The sequence below is a fragment of the Danio rerio genome, chromosome 8, assembly GCF_052040795.2.
Source record: "Danio rerio strain M-AB ecotype USA chromosome 8, GRCz13ab, whole genome shotgun sequence".
In the NCBI taxonomy this organism is placed as follows: Eukaryota; Metazoa; Chordata; class Actinopteri; order Cypriniformes; family Danionidae; genus Danio; species Danio rerio.
The window spans coordinates 22,480,427-22,498,388 of NC_141028.1; the positions used below are offsets into that span (position 1 = coordinate 22,480,427).

Sequence of the window (17,962 nt, forward strand, 5' to 3'; positions counted from 1 at the left end):
ATATTTTCTTTTGTGTTCAACAAAAGAAATAAATTCTTAAAGGTTTGGAATCACTTGAATATGAATAAATTATTTTTTTTTTATTTTTGGGCGAACTATCCCTTGGTTAATTTCTTCAGGAGTATTAAGAGAATGTAAAAGATGTATGTTTTATTATAGAAAATGTACAAGGATTACTTTAAGGTAGATCATAAATCAAGGTTAATTATGCATATGGTTTTTGCTTGTCAGCAATATTTGTTTTTTTATTATGTGCAGTTATAACAGTCTGTTGATGATCTGTCTGCAGGTGCTTTGCATATTTTTGATTTAGGGTTGTCACACAGTATTCTTTTGTTTTATTCACAACAAATCCACCCATTCTCTTCTATCCAGTAACTGGACGGCATCCCAAACCTAAACACTGACGCTTAAAGCCAAACCTCATGCATCATCTTTGTAGTTCTGTAAACATGCGGCATGTAACGTTGTTTATCTGACTTGGAAAATGGAATTAAGCTTTGAGGTGTGTCCAAAACTGAAACACAAAGCACATGAAAATGATTCATATAGTTGGGACAGAGAACAACATCACAGACACACATCTGTAAAAGGTCAAAAATCTCATATTGCCATTTTGTTTTCCATGACTGAACCTTAACCACAATTGAACAGCATTTTTGTATGTGATGATGTAAAGATGTTAGGTCATAACTCTACTCCAAATAACAGAATGCAGTTAGTGCTATATATGTGTTTGGACTTTTTGAGAGGTCTGGTGGCTCTTTGTGATGTAAAAATAATTCTTAAATTTTTGTTTTCCACGATTAAACCTCAACCACAAGTGGAGAACAATTTCATATGTACCGTAAAGCAATTTGCCTTTCATTAGAACTGAATTGGTGCTATGTAGTTTTCAGAGGTCTTGCTCTTTATGAATCTTTTTTTAAAGGCGCTATATGTAAAAATGTTCATATAATAAATCTTTTTTGTTTAAACGGAAAATGTGTCAACAGACTGTAATCATACATTTAAAATGTTCAAAACTAAATCCTAAAAAAATCCTAATTTGTACATGCTCACTCGCTTTTACACATACACAAGGTAATAAAGCCGTCACTAGGACGGTACCCTTTTAAAAGGTATGTTTAGAACTTAAAGGGTGCAAATCAGTATCTAACAGGTCAATATTGTACCATAAATGTACCTTTTGAATTTTTATTTTTGTGAGAAATATAGCCTAATATTAAAAATGAATGAAAATATAATGCAGTAAATAATGTTGTACACCAAATGTAGTAATTATAGTGTAAATAATATAATAATTATAATAATACACATTTGTTGTGCCAATATTTAGTAATATATCTTGGTAATAAACAGGATATTATGATGACAATACTATCTTTAACGTTTTTTTTTTTTTTTAGAAAAATCTGATTATTCAAATGACAGCAGATGAACGATTCCGTGCAAATGCCAACCTTGCCATGAAAAAATTTAAGTTTTCACCAAAATACGGAAACCATTTCTGTTTTTTTTTTTTTGTGTAACCAAGTATTTTACAGTACTTTAGAAATACTCAAATCATCTGTCAATGTTTACACACTATTCTATTTGATTTACCAAAGTCACACAAGTGGCATTTTTACATCCGTCACATCCATAACGGAGAGATGACACATCCATAATGACATACACAGTTGAAGTCAGAATTATTAGCCCCCCTGAATTATTAGGGCTCCTGTTTATTTTTTCCCCAATTTCTGTTTAACAGAGGGAAGATTGTTTCAGCACTTTTCTAAGCATAATAGTTTTAATTACTCATTTCTAGTAACTGATTTATTTTATCTTTGCCATGATGACAGTAAATAATATTTTACTAGATATTTTTCAAGACACTTCTAAACAGCTTAAAGTGACATTTAAAGGCTTAACTGGATTAATTAAGTTAACTAGGCAGGTTAGGTTAATTAGGCAAGTTATTGTATAACGATGGTTTGTTCTGTAGATTATCGAAAAAAATAGCATAAAGGGGCTAATAATTTTGTCCCAAAAATGGTTTTTGAAAAATTAATAACTGCCTTCATTGTAGCCGAAATAAAAGAAATAAGACTTTCTCTAGAAGAAAAAATATTATCAGACATACTGTGAATATTTACTTGCTCTGTTTAAAATCATTTGGGAAATTCTGACTTCAACTGTATGTGGAAAATAAATATGAAAATATTAAATAAAATTAAATCAATCATTTTTGTTTTATAGAGAGCTGACCCATATCATTTTTAATTATCATTGTTTTTTTGGGGGGTTGTGCACTTTAATTCACAGAATTTCTACAAAGTATGTTGTACACTCTAAACCTGCAGACTTTTTTGTCACACCCATAACGCATGTTTATTTACCTCATTTTAAGTACAAAACATATTTACAGACTGATTTTTTTTTTGTCCCCTAACTTTGTGGTCAGTTTTCTGAAAAATATAAACTAAAGTTTCAATATAATTTCAACGTATACTTTCTATGCTAATTTATGTTTTGAGTTTTTACTGCAAATGTCACATCTATAACACTGGAATTGCTCAAATACTGTATTGACTGAAAAAGTTCTGTTTCTGTATTTTTTAGTATTCTGTAGTACTGTTTCAAGTATTTTGTTTGTTAACCCTTTATAATAAAGCCATGTTTGCTAGCAATTTCTAAGTAATGTAAACAGACAATGAAAACAAAAATGTTTATTGATCTTAGATGATGTTAATTTGTTAATGTCTGATAACTCATTTAGATCAAAAGCTGTAACTATATTATTTAATAAATTAATAACTAATAAAGTTCAGTTTTTTTAAACCAATATTAGCATTTTGTAGCAAATGTGGCTATTTCTCATTGTTGATGCTTGTCAGTGCATTACCTAATAATTACCATGAGACCAAATTAATTACTTTGAAACATTTTTTTCTCTAAATATTCATATATATATATATATATATAAAAAATGCGAGATGGGTAATAATATTCTGTTCGTAAGTATGAGCAAAGTAACGTTTTACTTTCAAAATTTAAGTAATAATATTTGAGTTACTGTAAAAAAAATTATTGCTGAACTAAAATGATCATAGTAATAATGCATTCATTATTTTAAATATATCTAAAAAAGGAAAACGTAGATTGTCTCTATGGAAAGTGATTTATAACTAATAAGACAAAAAAGTACAAAAGTAGCAAACACATTGCTTCAAACTTTCAATGATCTGATGATATATGTACGGCATGCATAGCTCTAGGTTCAGGAAGATAACATTATCCTACATTTTTATTTTTTATGTGTTTTTATTACTTTGTTTTTTATTTATTTTTATTTGGAACGTTTTTTATATTTTACAACACAACATTTTACAATCAGAAATATACAATTTTACAGTATTGCACATGAAATAATAAACAAATGCAAAAAAAACAAAACAATAATAAGCAAATAAAAGACACATTCTGGGTTTACATTGTTCCAGGTTTAATGCATTCAACAGTTATTAACATTGCAGTACTCAATCCATTTCTTCTAATGTTTTAGAAATAAGGCCTTTTTAAGTCTCAAAGTAAATGTCAATTCTTTCATATTGCTTATTTCCTTCACAATTTCTATCCAATCACCAATAGAGGGGGTGTTATGCTTATACCGGTATCTAGTAATACTCTTCTACTCTACTTCAACCTACTCAAATATCCTCCTGCAAGTTTGAGGTGTGGACAATTGTTTGCTTTTCATTTTGGGAGTAATGAAAAAAACATACAGCCATTTGGCATACAAGTCAGAATTATTAGCCCCATTTTTATTTATTTATTTTTTATATTTCCCAAATTATGTTAAACAGAGCAAGGAAATTTTCACAGTATGTCTGATAATGTTTTTTCGTCTGGAGCGGAGAAAGTCAGTTTTAAGGTCAATATTATTACCCCCTTTAAGCTATGTATATTTTTGATAGTCTACAGAACAAACCATCTTTACACAGTACAATAACATGTCTAATTACCCTAACTTGCAAAGTTAACCTAATTAACCTAGTTAAGCCTTTAAATGTCACTTTAAGCTGTATAGAAGTGTCTTGAAAAATATCTAGTAAAATATTTTATACTTATTTATCTCTTAAAACCGGCTTCATTAAGACCCGGTTAAAAGTTATGGTCCAATGCCGTCTTACTTAGCATTAAAATATAGTCTTGTAGGTTTTACTGCAATTTGAACCAAAGCTCGAGCGTGGAAATTGTTATTTGGTCTAAGCTTCCTTTGTTAACGAGTTTTTAAAGGTTAAAGAAAAAACCCTGCAAGTTCTGAAAGAGATTAAGCCTCAGCCAGGTAAAAAGTAAAGTAAAAGTAATGTAACGCATTACTTACCAAAAATAGTAACTAAGTAATGCAACTTGTTACTTTTTTGGGGAGTAACTCGATATTGTAATGCATTGCTTTGAGAAGTAACTTTCCCCAAAACTGTCAATATCATGATAATACATCATGATAAAATCCTCAGCAGTTATTTCAACATGAAAATTACCGTCACATGTCCTGTATGCATGCCTTTTTAGTTCTGGCTTAAAATGCAGCACTCGCTTTTATACATTGTGCAGCCTGTAGTATTAAAAAAGGTCTAAATGTTAATTTTAATTCTTATAATTGTCGATTCGACTGCCAGGCCAAGGTATTTTGGTGACTCAGATATCATCAGTAGCTGATCCCACCTAAATGAAATGTAGCTATATAATTGGATTAATGAAGAGATCATTAGTGATCGCCGCTTTCGGGTTGAATATGTGCGCTTGTCCTGAGGTCTTGACATGTGCTAACTAATCTGCATGTAATTAGAGTTCCTGGACTCTGCTGCAGGCTGTCGGGTCATTAGCTTATCACAGCATAATCACTGGCAAATTACTGCGGTGTAATCATTTTCTAATAGCCATTAGTGGAGTCCCGCGGAGGATTTGATGATTAATTTCTAACATTATGCTAATGGTGGATATTTGATGCTGAGCAAGGCTCTTTTCTCAGTATCGTACCGTCTTGTACATGGCTGCCCTGTGAACCATGAATCATGGTAGCATCTACTGTATTATGGATCCATAAGGTTTGTCAATAAAAGCTAGAGGTTTTGCCGTCAGCTTTATTTACTTCATCGATTATTTTTGTTGGGCATAGATTGCATGGTGGGGTTAGCAGTTTAATAGCTTTCTTAACTACAGGATTCTATAAAATCATGCTCTTTGTGAGGATAATTTCATTCAGTGTAATGTTGAAAATACAGATAAAGTTACAGGTAAAGATGCAGCGTGCAGATAATTCATAACTTTAATGTTGGGCTGAATTCTGAAAATGCACTTCCTGTTTGTTGTCAGTTAATTCTCAAATTGCGTCTGACTAGATATTGGGTGTGGTTAAGCATGTTAACTGTCCAACTGTCAGTTTTGACAGTGCTATGAACGCAAACAGAAATGAGGAGCAGGGGTTTTTGGGTTGTAATAACTGTCCCGAAACCCTACTCTATACGTCCAATCAACTCGCAGTAGTAAAAAACAAGACACGCTCATTGTTTTCTCATTTGATATTCCATTTCTCTAGGAACTGCATCACAATACAATAAAAAAGGTTGCAGCTTCCGGTTTATGTGGACCTGTGACTAAGACAAATTTTTATATAAAATACCACAATACAGTGGTATTTTACATTTAATTAATATTTAATTTCTGTTCTTCAATACTGCTAGACTCCAGAAAACCGTAAAACACTAAACAATTACTTATGTTTTATATTCTATTATATTCATCTATGCTTGCAGATTGTTTTTGCTTTATACAGATGTGCTCACTTACAAAAGTATACAAATCAATGTAAAATTATTAATTCTTTCAAATTAGAGTTATTTGATCACTTTTTGTGATATTATTCTGATATTCGCAAGATATAAATCACAGAAAAACAAAATGTCACAATGTAAGGTTTTTTCCAATATTGTATTGCCCTACTTTAAAGGTCCTGTGAAGTGCTTTGAATTTTTTTATTGATGTGTAACATAATCTCACCTGAAAAACGAGAAAGGGAGGGATATAGAGTATCCTCCCCAAGTATAGTATAGAAAATATTATCCCCTATAAAAAAAATAAGTAAAAAAACAGTAACGTTTTGTTTTTTTTACCTCTCTGCCAGCGAAAGTGGTTGCGCTCAAGGCATCAAATGAAAAGCAAATGAGAAGCGTCTTGAGGGGCATGTCAGATAATATTGGTCATGATTTGATATAAAACTAAAGTATGAGGTAACGTGAAAAAAATGTTGACCCATTTAGGTGAAATGGACAAACTACAGCTTTACATGTTTATATCAGTTTTATATCTTCTAAACGCAAATTTTGTCATTGTTTTCCAACACACTAGCTTTTAGATATCCTTAAAGACTAACATACTGATACTAGCATAAAAAAAACGTAATTTTAATTTTACAGGACCTTTAATGGCATGCCTATAAAATCATGGTTTTACTACCAATAAAACAAACACAACATAGTTACTGTAGTTAATCAATAGTAACCACAAATCCCCCATGGTTTTGCTACACTAACCATAGTTTAACTGTAGTATTTGGAGTAAAACCATGGTTACACATATGGTAAACAATCTGCCAAAAAAACAAACAAAATTTACAATATGTTATCCATATAGTAAAATTCTGGTTAATTTTGTAAAGGCAGCAGCTGTATATACAGTTGAAGTCAGAATTATTAGCCCTCTTCGAATTTTTTTCTCCTTTTTAAAATATTTTCCAAACGATGTTTAACAGAGCAAGGAAATTTTCACAGTATGTCTGATAATATTTTTTCTTCTGGAGAAAGTCTTATTTGTTTTGTTTCGGCTAGGATAAAAGCAGTTTTAAATTTTTTAAACACCATTTTAAGGTCAAAATTATTAGCCCCTTTAAGCTATGTTTTTTCTCGATAATCTACAGAACAAACAATCGTTATACAATAACTTGCCTAATTACCCTAACCTGTCTAGTTAACCTAATTAACCTAGTTAAGCCTTTAAATGTCACTTTAAGCTGTATAGATGTGTCTTGAAAAATATCTAGTCAAATATTATTTACTGTCTTCATGACAAAGATAAAATAAATCAGTTATTAGAGATGAGGTATTAAAAATAATATGTTTAGAAATGTGTTGAAAAAAATCTTCTCTCCATTAAACAGAAATTGGGGAAAAAATAAATAAGCAGTCTAATAACTCAGGGGGGCTAATAATTCTGACTTCAACTGTATATATATACACAATATATACAACATATATATATAATATATGCATGCATGTGCGTGTGTGTGTGAGTGTGCACGCTAATTTAGTAATTCCCAACTATTCATGATCATCCTAACAGACAGCAGAAAATAGTAAAACTATTTGCTCTTTAAGTGTGTGTGTTTATGACTATACATAAACGTAAAAGTATTATAACAAGGAAATACCAGTGTGCAACATCATGCCACAAAACAATACATTTTTTTCCTCTTTTATAAATAGCTCAGTATAATCCGTCACAACATGTTTAACATGCCACGTGACAAGATTCCAGCAACAATAAGTTTGGCTGTCTGATGCGACACCACAGAAACGTATAAATACCAGCCATTCAGAAGAGCAGAATAGTTCACCTCACTCCCAACGAAACAGGAAGCTTTATAATCTAATTAATAAATATTAAACGTATTTTAAAAAGTGCATTGCAGTTTTGCTTTGCTTTTGCTGAATTTGATTACTGTTTATTGCCTGAATTGACAGCTTCAGTTGTTCCTAAAAAAATGTTTAGGTTAATTGGTTTTTGTCAACACTTGAAATTCTATTACTAATACTTATGTTTTTTTTTTTACGTTTGTGTACTACATTAAACTAACTAGTTAAAAGTTAAGGTATTTACATGTTGTTGTTTTGTTGCTTTGAATAATTGTATTGTCCTTGTTTGTAAGTCGCTTTGAAAGATGTAAATGCAACAAATAGCACTTGAGCAACTCAAATTGGCCTTTTACACCCATCCAAATGTTACTGCATTATTTTTTATCTGTGAATGTAAAAAATATCAATGTACTTCAGATCAAAATGCACAATAAATCAGACAGTTAGTGCCACAAATAATTTTACACAAACTGCCAAAAGTTTTAAACAAATTTTAACTATGATCTTTATGAGCGTTCCACAAAAATAATAAAAGTTAAGAAGACATTTCCAAAGGAAAACTTTCTTTATTCTAACTAATACTATAAAATATCTTCCTCCTTAAGGTCTTTCCACACTGAAGTCCAAAATTTTCATGTTTCATATTTTTCATATTCATATGAAGAAAAAATCATCACATAAACAAACCTTGCACACCGAGTCCGATGTGTATTAATTATTCCATTACAAAAAAAACCTGAAACATTTGGGAGTCAGGTGAAGCAGTGATTTCTCCTCTCCTCTTTTCTCCATATAATGCATAGATTATCCAATAGGCCTACTGCATAGAGAGGAAGGAGAGTTCAGCTCATTATCAAAGAGCTGTGCTGGATTATCCCGAAATGCAAAGTTTATTTCAGTATATCAGTGGACTTTTAATACATTGCTTGTGATTCTTCACACATTCACGTACATAAACATATCTTGAACAGATACTGGCTGTACCTAAAGACATTGTAATAGATGGCGGCCGTGTTCACGTGTCGAAGCAACAGACTGCAAGCAGACTACAGTATATGGTTTATAATGAGCAGTACGTCAAATGTATGGACACACACACACACACACATCAAACAGCAGCAGGGCAGACGTTTGCCAGTTACTGAATCCGCCACATTCTGTCTTTATTTTATGCTGTGTGTTTGTCATAAAGTGATCTGTTGCTCAAGTGACGGCATTCTGTATTTAGCTTTTCGATTGTACTGTAGCTCTGAACTGTCAAAACACCTCTCAAAGAGCTTTTTTAAATGCGAAAAGCGGAAAAATATTTTGGTCCCACTTTATATTAAGTGGCCTTAACTAATATGTACTTACATAAGAACTAATAGGTTTTTTTACAATGTACTTATTGTGTAAATACATGTATTTACTGTGTACTTATGCTTGATTTAATACAAGTATGTAATTACATCTGTAATTAACTTTTGTAATTATATTTGTAAATACACTGTTGACCATCCCTTACACCTTAACCTACCCTTAAACCTACACATGCCACCAAACCTGTCCATAACCCAACCTCTATCCCAACTCAAAAGCACCACAAGTGTTCTCAAATACATCCTAAACACAGTAAGTACATTGTATTTATTTTTTTGATGTAAGTACATAGTAGTTAAGGACACTTAATATAAAGTGGGACCAATTTTTTTTTAAACAGGTTAGAGTTTTTTTTATTACAGATGAAAGTTTCAGAGGCAGTGTGTTGATACGATTCACACGACGTGATGTTGAATTAATTTTTTTACGTGCGAAAATTATAGAAAAACATTTCAGATTCAGTGTGCATTAACCTCTTTTTATGTACAAGTACCACCTTAAACTGAAATATTATAATGAAAATAAAATTTTTGACATGCTCTATAATCTTTACACCAATCACAACAAACTGGGCCTTGTGACAAATCAGAGCAGAGTAAGCTCTCAGAAAGGCGGGGTCAAGAAAAACCTGATCTTGAACAAACTGTTTCAGACACAGAGACAAATTAGGTGAAGCTACAATGTATATTTTTATTATATAATTTTTTTAAATGAATTTAAATCTATTCCCAAACAAAATTTAGAAAGCTTTAAAATAACATAATAGGGGGCACGTTAATGTACTGTTACTATACCCATAACTGTGTGCAACCATTTATATCACTAAATGCCTTTAAATGCAATTATACTCATATAAGCTATATGCAAAAAAAGACAAGCGTTTACAACACCATCAACCTTATTGTTTTCCTCATTTAGACCATAAAATTGTACATTTTTAATAAAATGAGTGCCGACAGCGAGCCTGACTTGATTTGAACCACTTGTTTTGATAGAATTGCTTGGCTTGCCCTGAAGGTAACTATAATATACACCACAAATGATCCAAAATAGGGAAATTATGCACAATTTGCACATAGTATGCATTCAGATGGCAAAAGAGCAGTGAAAGTTAAGTTGTTCCTCTTTGAGGAGAAGGAGCAAAGTCTTGGCATAGCCCTGCATGCTTTGGATCAGTGTCTTGAGAGAGAGTTTCCAGACGTTTCCCCCTCCCCCCCTCATATTGCAGTAGTTTGGAAAAGTGAAGCTGTATTGGAGACTCGCATTGGCCTCGGGCAGTATATATATGTGTCTCTATGGAGCAAACCAATCATGCATTACATGGAAACAGCCACAAAAGGCAAAGTCCACATGTGCAAAGAGTCTACTGCATCTACACTGAAGTGGGGAAGAGAACGAATATATACAGCATTTGACATGCTAGATCTCTGAGGCACTTAAATAGGACGTAACCACTCATTTGATGCTATTTTAGAGTGGTATTACTTGCAAACCATTCAAAGTTGTAGCTGACATGCATCTTTAGGGTGCAACATATTCACACGTTATTCATGGGACACTGCAGTGTTTGCATTTCACCACTAGTTGGCGCATGACACTGTAAGATGAACACTGGATAGGGAGAGTAATTGATATCCAGTACTCACTGTACAATCTATGTACTCTATAGACCTCATATTGCGTAAATTACTCTTCCAGCCTTATGTACAGACTGCAAAACATGTGTATTTATAAGTTTATAATTGATTAAGAATTAATCTTAATAATCATATTATGTTACTTTAAAGTTTTGCTAAACATGTGTATGAGCTTTGAACGTTCTCCTCAAAATGATATCACTGCTTTTTCGGTTCTTACCACTTGAGGATGTCCACTTTCATGTGTCAGAACGATTACTTGCCCGCAGGCTGTTTTTTCAGAGCTTATGTTCTTACGTGCTTGGGTGAGTTAAGAGGCTAAAAACAGACCAAACACGTTTCCCATAAACATTTCATAGGAAAGCTTTAGATGACATGTGATCTATCAACTCTCATGTATCAACAAAATAAACCTGTGCAGTTCATTTAGTTCTGTGGAATGTCTGAATGTTTACTTTATGATTTCTCCTGATAGGAACTGAAAAAGAAGAACGAGAAAGGGGGAGTTGAGTCTTTTTAATCATTTTCGGTCCTTCACTCTTTAGAAAAAAACAGCAACCAAAAAGTTTACATTTCATTTTTTTTAGAGTGATTATCATTTGTTTGGTTACTCAAAAACATTTCAGCGTAGTTTTTAAGTTGCTTAAAGGTTCTTCATGGAGCCATCTGTGATAATAAAGAACCTTTATTTTTAAGGATATTTGATGAACTGTTTATATTTGGCTTTATTGTTCTCCTTAGCATTTTACTGAATCCAATTGCCCAATCCTAAGCTATAAATAACAATTGCAGTTAATTTAGTAATGTTTTTGCATCTTAGAATCAAAGTAGAATACAGGTAGCGTGTGAACATCATTTCTCATACATGTTTTTTATGTGTGTTTAAAATAATACCTTATCAATTGTTGCATGCAATTAGAATTTATTTTCACATTTCTGTGTGTGTAAATAAGAACATTGCAGTCACTGATCCAGTTTTTGTTTCCTAAAACATGTTTTTTGTACCTGAGGGCAATTTCAGATGAGCAGGTATTTGCCCTGATCTTATCCTTCACTCTTTTTGGATTAAATGACAGTTCTTTGTATTTCTTTTTAGACAGTTAAAATAGAACACACTTGGTTAGATTTGTGTTGATAAAACATTCATAGACTGAGTATGGGATGAGAAAGTCTTTGCACATGCCTTATGTGTTTTCTCACTAACATATATATATATATATATATATATATATATATATATATATATATATATATATATATATATATATATATATATATATATATAGAACACACTTGGTTAGATTTGTGTTGATAAAACATTCATAGACTGAGTATGGGATGAGAAAGTCTTTGCACATGCCTTATGTGTTTTCTCACTAACATATATATATATATATATATATATATATATATATATATATATATATATATATATATAATTTTTTTAACTTCCTTTTTATGTTCTTAGTACTAAAAATATATGGCAGATTGCTCATCTGCCATTATTTCAGGTATACAGGTTTTAATTTATGCAGTAATAATGGGAAATTTAGCACTGAAATATTCAAAATAAGTAGGCTAAACATCATGTTAGAATAAAGTGAAAATATTTAGTATAAAATCGGACTCTTTTCAATGAGTGGGTATTTAACTCGGCATTTTGTTGGCAGTAATTTTGTGGGTGAAACAAAAAAAGAGTTTAACTGTATATGCATTTGGAATGGAGTCCGAATTAAGGATCCAAAATACGCGACTGCATTCAAAGTTGCCAACAAACACACGAGGACCTGTGGATTTTGGAAAGGTGATGTTATAAAAGGGTCAAACATATTTTCTGCTTTTATAATAACGTTTAACAAGTTTTGGAAAAAGTAACAGCGTTTACTTGAGCTCGTATAGCATCTAATTAGCCCAGTTCATTTATTTATGAAAGTTCACGCGGAACAAACGTTTTTTAAATAATAAAAAAATAGGTAAAAATAATACTTTGCAAATATTTAAGACAAACATCATGTAAAATTATGGTAACAACATAGCTCATTATACCAGGCTAACGTTGCATTTGGGTTAGTCAAAAGTAAAAAAAAAAAAAATATATCTTATGCATTTGTACACAGGATTGTTTTTAATTTTATTTGCACTTATGTAGGTTTGTATTTTGGAAAAAAAGGCTGTACAAATGAGTCAACTATTCATTAGAATATTAATATAGGAAAATGATCAACTTAAAAAACAGAGTAAATCGCGCCTTTTTAATATATAATACCAGAACAAAATGGAAGAGTAGCAGATTCCGTGCGCTTCCCATCAGTATTGTCACGTTGATGTTATTTTAATAATTTATTATTTAATTAAAAAATCTCTACAGGTTATTTCTTAAAAAAAAGCCAATTATGTCGGGAAGGACAAACTTATTTAACTTGATTTTTAAATTCGAAAGAGAGTTGGTCCGCAGGCTACTCAGAATATTCTGAGCTCTAATCATTCTTGGCTTTGACCGAACAGTGTCCGATGAGGAACTCGAAAGGTTAAACATTTGGCCTTGGACTTCAGGGAGCTGTTAAAGCTTTTTTGAGCAAGGTAGAAAAGCAAGACTGCAGCTTCGACTACGATATAAACGTTGAATACCTAATTAAATCAAGTTTACTCTTTTGCGCATGTAGGCCGCGCTTTGTGCATTTAACAAAAAAATCCAGCAGGTAAAAAAGTACATTTTTTGTAATTTATTCATTTTAAAACTAGCCTGCATTGTCACAAAATTTCAAGACAATTAGGCTATTTTAATTTCTGCATAAGCATAATCTTAAGTATAATGATATAAGATCACATCACAAGGCCTGCACTTGTACTCGTCTTCCAGTTTATTTATGCTCTTTAATGCTCCAGGCATCTCGTGACCCTTTAAAACGAGAGCAGAAGTCATTTAAGGACACTGTAACAAGCACTAGTGACTTAAAATAGATTAAATGACTTTTCAAGTGACGCTGCTTTTATGACGAAGTTTAATAAACTTAAATCTATTTTTATCTTGTTTAAATCTAATTTATTTGGAAATGACACATATTTAGAGTTCTTGTAAAAGCATTGATGCACCTGCAGGAAACGCACGCACACGCGCGCTTTACACACTCACGCTCCCCTTTTTTATTGATGGTATAGCTTGAAGACAGGATAATTGTCCAGTGAGGTGTTTATTCTACCATTGCCAATTTACCATTCTTAGTCTTGCATTTTATGCATGATAAAAAAAGCTGTCTGAGAAATATTTATAGGCAATTGTAAAACACATACCGGTTTTTGTGCAATCTTGCTAATTGCATTTTGGAAATGTACCATTTAATAGTTTTCATTTCCCTTTAATATCACTATACAGAACTTAAAAGTGTTTAAACTTTTTGTAGATGTTTTGTTTTTCATTTATTTATATGTATTGATTATTTTGGTGCAATATATATTTGTACTTGCTACATTTGACCAGAACAGAAATTCAAGACTTGGTCATTAAATATATGTATTAATAGAAATTTAAGAAATATAGTATTTTTGTATATTTCTGAATTATTTTATTCTGACAAAAACGAGCTTAGAGTCGCTGACCCATATATAAAGTATTATATACAGTACAAACTACGCCATCAAGTGCAGTTCTTCTAAACGAGTGGCTCCACTGCACACACACACGCACATACACACACGCACTGACACACACACTCACGCCACCCCCGTATTTCATCAATTCCTTCTCCGCGAGGACTGAAAGATGTGTGTATGGAGCTCAGAACACCGTCTGTGTTGCCATTCGTGTTGTAAGAAACAAAAGAACAGACGAGGCATTGATTCCTGTCTGTACACAAGGACATCTATGCGCGCTGCATGTGCAATGCTGCAAAAGCTATGAGACCGACGATTCAGCACTGTAAATTAAAGATACACGACCAAAACAACCGCCAGCACCTTCAGCCAGTGCACTCTCTGCAGCAAGCCGTGCATTAGGCTACTGTAAAATCTTTATTTTGCCCTTCTGTACCTTGTAGCGAGGATTTCGGATTGGACGAGCCTCGAAGACTTCGCGTGGGACGTTTTGTGTTTTGGTCAGTGTCCGGGTTTATTCCTCCCATCCGAGGAGCACGGATTACTTCTTTGCGAAGATAAATGGATACGGAGTTATAAAAGCACCCGACGAGATGACCAAGCGCTGAACCGCAGAACTACAAAAGCCTCTAAAGCTGTAACTTTTTTGGGGGGGAGGTTGGCAGTTTCGCTTCGAAATGGTACGTTAACAAATCAGTTTCATCATTATTGTGTCGTTGCTCCAAAAGACAAGGCAGATCACGAGTTGTGCACTCTTAAAGTCAAATGAGATCATCCTCATCATCATCATCAACACACAGGCGCCGTGTTTCGGTTTTCCCCCCTTGCTTTCTCTCTTACCAGCCGGTTACTCCTTTTTCTCGTTGGTTTTCGGCCAAACGTAAGATTTTGTGGGAAAGGCTTACAAATGCTGGCGTGTTATTCTCGCTGTTGAGAGGCGCAATGGATAAGATAGCGACCCCGCGATTTGCTTTTTCTCTCCTAATGAAAGTTATTAGTTCTGTGACAGTCGAAGGGGAAAGGGTGTGTGTCGGTGTGTCTGTGTGCTAACCACGGGACTCCGAAGGCCAAGTTGAAGTTTAAAGCCAGAAGCCCGACAGTAGAGTTTGCTCAGCAGAAAATGGCCGCAGGCTCGCCGGCATGAATTTGACATCTACACCGGCAGAGGCGCTCCCTCCCCGGCAGAACTCTTAGATAGTGCGCGGTAGACACAACCGGGAGTTCGGCAATGTTTCAGAAAGAGCTTTTTAAACTGCAGGGACATGTCATGTTCGAGTAACACTAGCAAACTTGTCTTGTAAATAAAAAAAAGTAGCAGTGTCGGAAATGAGCTGTGCTAGACAGATAAAGCAACCTTTAGCCAAGCATATGTTTGAAACTATGTTGCACTATTATACTAGGTTACTTCCATGTTTTTGGAGCGTTTGCACTGTACCACACGCTTGCAAGTAATCTGAAGTAGGCTAAATACGATGCCGCATGAAAGATATGTCATAAATCTTAGTGTGCATAATAACATAGAGTAATGCTGTCATGGAACTTTTTTGTATGGGTAAGAAATGGCTCGTTTGCCCTTTAAGGGAAGGCATTCAACAAGAGACTTAATAACTATATTACTCACTACTGTTGCATGATAATTTACGCGTGTTAACACAGACTAATTACGATAATCCTAAAATGTATACTCAAATTTGCTCTCTGGAGGGATGTTTTAAGTTTATGTAAACTTTCAGGAAGTATACGTTTTTCTCTCCCTCTTTAGTTTCCAGGTTAATAACAGAGTGTTTAATAATTTCTTTTTTTAGAGTAAAAAAAATTATTGATTTGTTGATTTATTTTAGGCTAATAGTTTTTATGCTCATGTATAGGCTATTGTACTGTTCATATATTAAAAATAATACACGCATGAACCTGACCCCAAAATACGTGACAGTTTCAGAATAAGTTTAGTATAAATTATGATAATTCTGGATATGACAGGATTGGTAATTATTGGCGTAATTCTGTAATTTTGAGACGTCGGGAGTGTGTGATAGACAGCTCTCTCCCTGGTCGTCCACAGTGCGCCCAGTGCATATTCAACAGAAATAACAGGTGGTGTTTACACTTTTCGTTTCAATAGCCTGTCTTGTTTTACACTTTCATGTAAGTCAGTGGACGCTTATTTTAATTTATTTGATCTCCTATCTAATAATTTGTGCAAAAGTTAGATTTATGAAACTTCAAAAGTACACCTTTGAGTTTTTGATTTGGCAAGCTATGCCTTTTCGTTACTAGCTAGGCTAATAGATAACTTTTAAGTGAATATATCTGCAGCGAAGTGCCATGTTAGTCTTGCAGTGACTTATAAAAAGTTTGTGGCTCTCAAACTATAATAAAAAGAAAAAAAGGCTCGTTCAAAGACGCGCGCGCTAAAATGCATTGATTTCATCCTATATATTATAGTCATAATTACAGTTTTATGGATTTATGTGTCATGGTGACATGTAAATCTAGTTTTTGAATTGAAAATGCTCACCCCTGTGTAAAGTAATAAAGGTATTGCCTTATCAGGTATTTTTTATGGAATTTACGCGCGCTGTTTTTTTTATCCACTCACCTCACATGAAGCGATAAGCCTCGAACACTTTGTCATGAATGGATGCATGCATGTGCGTTCTCTGTGACGCAATGTCCGCGCGAGCCTGGCTCTAATCGCCACTTTAGCAGTGCGTGTTGCAGTGAAATAGTTTGGAATACGCGCGCGGGTGAAGCGCGCACAACGTTCCTGCGTCCGAGCTGGATCAGCGCGAGAGGGAAGAGCGGTGCGTGCGCACTGGCGAACAGGGGAGAAAGTCGATTGCCACTTTCTTTCGCACCATATGAGCTCCAGAAACCGTGGCAAATAACTTTTTGGGGTTAATTTCACGGACTTAACGGATACCCCTGGACAGTGGAAACCACAGTTAGCCTCTCTTGCTCCTTCAAGTACTTTCTTTGGGATGGGCTATTTTCATAACGTCATTTCATTCCTCCCTCTTTTTCATTTTCTCTTTCTTTGATTCTTTCTCCCACCATTTCCTAAATGGAACAGATTGCAGCACCCCACGCGTTTTCCTGCATGCAAAGTTTGGTTTCAAGCGTGTACACCGTTTGCGCGTTCGCTTTTGCCGGGCGACCCTTGATTTAACGGAGTCGAAGTGGAAGTCAGAAGTGACGGCGGTGGAAGTGTTAATCATGATGAGGCTTACCATGATTAACTGTGAAAAATGATCCACTAACTTGTCGGTGTTTTGCCACATTTCAAGTCACGCGCTCCCCTTTCAACATGATGTATTCTCCTCTCTGTCTAACTCAGGTAAAGTGCTTATTTGTGTCTTTCTGAACGAATTGCTCCTGATCGCGCGACGAGATTTCAGTTCATAAAGGGCGGGATGTGCTCTGTGCTTCTCTTTGCCTGTTTACCATCCATTCATACAGCACTAAACTGTTTATCCATGTCTATATTGTTATGTTTTCAATTATTGAAGTTGTACAACAGTGGCAAATCAATTTGACGAGGTAACACGAGTCGTTGTTTATCGTTGTGTTTAAGCTGGAGTTTATGTACAGTATAGAGTTGGCATTTCAGTGAATAATCATCAGCTGCTTTAAATCATAAATTAGAGGGGAAAGTTGGTCACAGTTGAGGTAAATGAAACTTGTTAATTTTAAACA

General features: G+C 33.8%; 1 protein-coding gene across 32 annotated transcripts in view; it reads left to right on the plus strand.

Moving 5' to 3' along the window:
- The window catches only part of nfic (nuclear factor I/C), a 223,466-nt gene that overhangs the window by 21,102 nt on the left and 184,402 nt on the right, over positions 1-17,962 (plus strand). For 6 of the 32 annotated variants that reach the window (XM_087264530.1, XM_087264535.1, XM_087264548.1 and 3 more), the window contains exon 1: positions 14,407-14,946. The exons of 21 other annotated variants lie outside the window; for them this stretch is intronic. In XM_087264530.1, coding sequence (XP_087120656.1) covers positions 14,944-14,946 — 3 coding nt within the window. In that variant the 5' untranslated portion in view covers positions 14,407-14,943. Of the gene's footprint in view, positions 1-14,406; positions 17,604-17,962 lie in introns of those variants that run through there. 5 more of the 32 variants (XM_087264524.1, XM_087264531.1, XM_087264545.1 and 2 more) reach the window with 2 other exon arrangements.